The following is a 5973-nucleotide window of genomic DNA, read 5'->3' as shown; positions in this document are numbered from 1 at the left end:
ACACAGCAAATGGACACAGAGAACAGACAACCCGGGGGGGGGGGGGGCGGGCGGAGAGAAATAAATAAATAAATAAATCTTAAAAAAAAAAATTATCGTGTGACCAAGCAATTCCACTTCTAGGTACATACCCCCAAAGAAACAAATACTTGTATGCCAATGCTTATAGCAGCATTGTTCACAGTAGCCAAAAGCTGTCAACAACCCAAGTGTCCATCAAGAGATGAATGAATAAACAAAACATACGATGGAAACCTATTCAGCAGTAAAAGGTAATGAAGTTCTGATACACATGACAACATTGATGAACCTTGAAAACATTATAAGTGAAATATCAGACACAAAAGGACAAATGTGTGATTTCACTTACATGAGATATCCAAAAGAGGCAAAAATTCAAAGAGACAGAAAGTAGATTACAGGTTACCAGGGAAGGGGAAATAGGGAGTTCCTATTTAATGGGTACAGAATTTCTGTTTGGGATGATGAAAAACTAATGGAAATAGTGGTGATGGTTAAACAACATTGTGAATGTATTTTATGCTACTTAATTGCCTACTTAAAAGCAGTTAAAACAACAAATTTATGTTAAATATATTTGACCACAATAAAAATTTTTAAATGGACATATTTGGCAACAGATTGGTTATAGCAGAAAAGAGAAACAGAGAACTTGAGGATAGATTAGAAGAAATTCTCCAGAATGCAGCACAAAGAGGAAAAGTACAGAAGAGACAGAAAGGGACATAGGAAGGACAGAGTGAGAAGGACTAAAGTTGGGGTGTCAGGAAGAGAAGAGAAAGAAACAATTAAGTAGACGCAATAGATGAAGAAACAATGGCTAAGAATTTTCTAAAACTATCGAAACATACTAATCCACAGTTTCAACAGGCCTAACAAAAAATTAAAAGGACTGATTAAAAAGAAATCTACAGCTCAACATTATAGGAAAATGGCAGAAAACCAAAGCTAAAGAAAAAAAAATTAAATAGACATAGAAAAAAGAACTAGATTACCTTCAAAAGAAGGTTTGGTAACAGTGGACAGAAGAAATTCTCAAAAGCAACAATGCAAGTTACAAGAAACTAGACTCAACTTCAAGAAGAAAGCTTGAAGAAAGAAAATAACAACTATACGCAGTGATATGTCTTTTTAAAATGAGGATGAAATTAAGACATTTTCAGACAAAAACCTAAGAGTTTGTCAAGAGGAAATTCTAAAAGATAAACTCAAGCAGAAGGAAATGATCTCATGTGGTAGATCTGAAATGAAAGAAAGAATAGAAAGCAAAGAGAAGAATCAATATGAGAATGCATGAAAATAAATATTGACCATATAAAATGACCATAGTGATAATATCTAGTGATGTTTTTAAAGAGGCTGAAAATACAGGGAACAATAACATAATAAGTCAGGAGGAGAGTAAACTAAGAAAAAGTCCTTCTGTTTTTCCAGGAAGAGGATGAGAATATTATCAACTTTAAACCTTGGTAAGTTATTTATGGATGTTTTCATTTGTAGAGTCTATTTAAAAGGTCTATTCAAAATAATGGATAAAGGAGAGATAATATATCAAAGACTAGGTTAGAATGCACAAAATAAGTTGGTAGATTTAAACCTATATATATATAATATATATATGTGTGTGTGTGTGTGTGTGTGTATATATATGTATATTTATATTAAATATATCTGAACTCAGGGAGTGGGTGTAGCTCAGTGGGTCAGCACCTGCTTCCCAGGTTCAATTCCTGGCACCTCCTAAAAGGAAAAAAAGTATATGAACTAGATTCTCCAGCTAAAAGGCAACATACATGGTAGTGATATAGCACAACATTGTGAGTGTAATTAATACCACTGAAAAGTATAATTGAAAGTGGTTAAAATTGGAAATGTTTATATTTTATATATGTTATCACAATACAATTTTTTAAAAAATCATTTGGGGAAGAAAGATAAGATACGGGGGGGGGGGATAGGGAATGGAGAGCTCTTTCATTGCTTGAGGGGTACAGAGCTTCTGTTGGTGTGAGGAAATAGTAATCGCTGCATGACCTTGTGAATGTACTTAATGCCACTGAACTACACACTTAAAAACAGTTAAAATGTCATTTTTAAGAGAAAACAGCACCCATGCCATGGACAGTTTTAAATGGCCTTCCCCAAAGCCCCTCCCGAGCAGAGGACAACAGTAGCCTCTTCCTGATGAGTCGCTGCTGATGAGTCGCTGCTCATTGTGACCACGCCCGGCTGCTCCTGGAGGTCACACAGCACAGCCCTCCGAGTCAAGAGGGGTGAGCACACATCTACGCATCTCCTTCACCTCCCTGCATGGCCTTGGGGCTGCTGTGTTCTGGTTTTGGGGGTTTTTTTTTGACTCTTGCATCTGCTTTATATAGTTCTGCTTCGTGTTCCATTCGCTAACTCTGCCTGTTCCCTGTGCAGCGGCTTCTGAGAGCAGCGTGTCCCTTTTCTAATCCACCACCCTTCGTCACGGAGAACAGGAAACACGAGGTAGTGAGACCTTCGCCAGCCAGAGCCAACGCTGGGCAGAGGACAGCCCCACCCTTCTTACAAAAGGGCTTTTCCACCGACAGCGTCTCATCTTTGACTCCGGGCAGTGAGATACTCTGCTTCCAGCACAATTAATTGCATATGGAGCCAGAAGCCCTAGAAATTTGCCCTTACGACCCTCACCACCGAATCCCACTCAACAGGTTTCAGTACCACCTGGCATCATGCAGGAGAAAGAACCCCAAAAAAGCCAAAAAGATGGCCAGCTGCAAATACAATGCCTGTCACGTCGTGCCCATCAAAAAGCTGGAGGAACACGAAGCTGCCTGTGTCAACAGAAGCACCGTGGAGGAGGAGGACACACTGAATCTTCTCAAAGTTAGTCTTCAAAGTCCAGAGCAGAACGGAAACCCCCCTCAGGTGTCCCCCGGGCTGTCCAGCCCCGACGTCTGGAATGTCGACAGTGCTGACTGCTACCCCATGTTTGTCCTTAAGACTTTTGTCCCCCAGAAGCTTGTTTGTGAAAGTGACACAAGAGAGTCAGAGAGAGAGGACATGCCATCCCTGACCACCACCCAGAAGATCCTCAGACCAGGAGAGTAAACGGCCAGCGGGAGAAAGGAAACACAGTCTCTTGGTTGCATGGAAGGATATGCAACTCATCAGAATAAAAGGCATGCAAATTAAATGATGCTGGGATATGTTTTGTTCCACCTAGCAGATTGGTAAGGTTCAAAAGGTTTATTGACAGTGGTGGGGTAAAAAGGGCATTCTCATAACATTTGGCAATAGCTATAAAAATGAGCAATGCACATATGTTTCAATGAGCAATTCTGCCTCTAGGAATATATCCTGGAAATGTTTCACACGTGTGGAAAATGAGGTAAGCACAAGGATATTCGTCGTAGTATTATTTGTAGACCTAACAGGCCAAAGGCAATCTAAATATCCATGCACAATTTTAAATATTCATTAGGAGGGCCTGATTAATTTCTGAGCAGCCAAGCAATGAAATAGTATGTAGTCATGAAAAAGAGTGAGGCAACTCTTTCACTACTATACGGAAAGGTAAAGACATTGTTTAACTTAAGGATCAGCAAACTCTCTCTCAAGGGCCCAGTAGTAAATGTTTTAGGTTGTACAGCCCATGCAGTCCCTGTCACAAGAACTCAGCTCTGCCATTGTTGTACAAAAGCAACCATTGCCAATATGTAAACAAATAAAAATGTGCTCCAATAAAAATTTACTTAAAAGAACAGGCAGCAAGCTAGAATTTGGCCTGTGTGACCACAGTTTGCCAATCCATGATTTAATTGATCAAAACCAAATCCAGATCAGTATATATAGATATACACACATATATTATGTCGCCATTTCGGCAGAGTTGTGGGAGAGAACCTATATGTATATATATATGTTTGTCTTTGCATAAAATTTCTCTCGAAGGATACTCTGGAACAGGGGTCTGCCCCCAAAAGCTAAAATGTTTACTTTCTGATCCCCTACATTAAAAGTTTTCTGACCTCTGCCGTTGAAATGACTATCACTTGCCTCCAGGGAAGAGAATTAGGAGTTTCAGAACAGGGAAGAGAGACCTTGTCTTATATATCCTGTACTGCCTTTTGATTGTTGAAATGTAAATATATTATCAAACAATTAAAATAGACTTTTTAAAAAAACATCAGATGGAAGATACAAGTCTTTCAAAAGCTTTCCAGGAGGAAATCTTAACTGCTAAGGGTTTTTTTAAGGTAATCATAACTTGGCTACCCCTGGTGTTTCCACCACATATTAAATAAATATTTCTTCCTGGCAAGAAAAAAAAAAGTAAGAGAGAGAAGTAGTTCTGGGTGTTGACTTTAAAAGCTCTGTGGTTAATAAAAAGCATGGGCTAGAAAACTGCAATGTTAAAATGAGAGGAAATAAAGTATGTGGAGGGCATCTACTTGTGAGTAAACTACAGGCTGACATGACCAGGAAAAAAGAAAAATTAATCTAGTTTGGGGAATGAATGAAACAAAATTAGTCATACGTTTACTGTGCTGAAGCTGGGTGATGGGTAAATGGGGGTTGTTCTAACATTCTTTCTACTTTTTAAAAATTATACTAAATGCAATGTGTATCCTGGAGGATTCTGGATAGGAAAAAGGACACTATTGGACAAACTCGTGAAATCTGAGTAAAGTTAATTGTGTTGTACCAATGTCAATCCCTTAGTTTTGGTAAATGGACCTTTGTTACATGTTTACATTAACGGGTAGAAGGAATTCCTTGTACTATCTTTGCAAGTGTTCTGTAAATCTAAAAGAATTTCAAAATAAAAAGGTTAAATGAGTGAAGAGCAACGTGATGGAGTAAAGAATTGAGTCGAGCCCTACTACCTGGGTTTGAATTCCAGCTCTACCACTTATTCGCTGCGAGAATTTGAGCTGTGACTTGACATCTCTGATTTCTTTTTCTGCCTCCACAAAATAGAGATGATAATCTCATAAGATTGTGAAGAAGATTGAGTCTTAACACATATAAGATTATAAGAAGTATCTAATACATAGGAATCCCTAAATTAATGCCAATTATTAGTAGTAATAATTGTGGTATTATTCAGCAAGAAAAAAAAACATGGCATAAGAGAATTAATAAGTAAATTTAAAAATATATCAACCAACAAAATAATCAATTTCGCATGTAGAAGGATAAAATAAAAGCTTGAGACAATAATAAAAAGGCTAAGGGAGGGCATTGTACAGGAGCATAGAAGCATTAGATAACAAGTATATATATTAAAAGTTTAAGGGTAGCCTTTAAAATAAGAGAAATACTTCATATTTTCCAAACCAGGCAAGGGAAAGGGGGGGGGAGACAGGGAGATACAGAAAACTAGAAATTAAACCAAGAAAAGAAAGGACAAGAAGAGTAGTAAAGAGAAAACACGAAATGAAAAATTCCAAAGAGATCAATAATCACAATAAATACAAAAGGATTTAACTAGCCTATTTTTTAAAAAACCACATTCTATTTAACTCAGTAAATCAAATACATTTCCAACCTGATCAACATTTGCCTACATCTTTAGACCAAGAAAGTAAATATGTAACATGTGTGACGTAACCCCACCTCCTATGCATGCAACAGAAGACATGACGAATCAATCCCAGCACTGAGCCCAGACATTCCCTTTAGAATCCTCAGCACAATGCCCCAGGAGACCACTACAAAGTGCTAGAAGTTGACTCTGTCTTGCCAGAGCCGCCAGTGGGCAGAGCCCCCACTGTACCCACTCACCCACATGGCCTGAGGGGTTTCTAGAAGAGTAAGAGAATAATACAGGGATTTAGGAAAAACTCCTTTTCTGTATGCTGTGAAAGGGGAATATTTTAGGTTATATGCATGTTGGTAAAAGGAAAGAGAAAAACTCCTGTCTGGAGTTCCAGGGAAAATCTGTCTAGTTCCAGGGAAAAA

At 38.2% G+C, this 5973-nt stretch overlaps 1 protein-coding gene across 1 annotated transcript; it reads left to right on the top strand.

The window, feature by feature from the left end:
- Positions 1–2273: 2273 nt before the first annotated feature.
- On the top strand, positions 2274–3202 carry GTSF1L (gametocyte specific factor 1 like). Its single transcript, XM_004474632.3, has one exon. The coding sequence runs from the start codon at positions 2656–2658 to the stop codon at positions 3115–3117; it is 462 nt and encodes a 153-aa protein (XP_004474689.1). The 5' UTR covers positions 2274–2655; the 3' UTR covers positions 3118–3202.
- Positions 3203–5973: the final 2771 nt, after the last annotated feature.

The sequence above is a fragment of the Dasypus novemcinctus genome, chromosome 24 (genome assembly GCF_030445035.2).
Source record: "Dasypus novemcinctus isolate mDasNov1 chromosome 24, mDasNov1.1.hap2, whole genome shotgun sequence".
Classification (NCBI taxonomy): domain Eukaryota; kingdom Metazoa; phylum Chordata; class Mammalia; order Cingulata; family Dasypodidae; genus Dasypus; species Dasypus novemcinctus.
Note: the sequence above shows the minus strand (reverse complement) of the source record. Positions and strands in the feature narration are given on the sequence as shown.

Bases quoted from the DNA above. Each gene is read 5' to 3' on its own strand.
- GTSF1L (XM_004474632.3), top strand. From the start codon at position 2,656: ATGGAGCCAGAAGCCCTAGAAATTTGCCCTTACGACCCTCACCACCGA.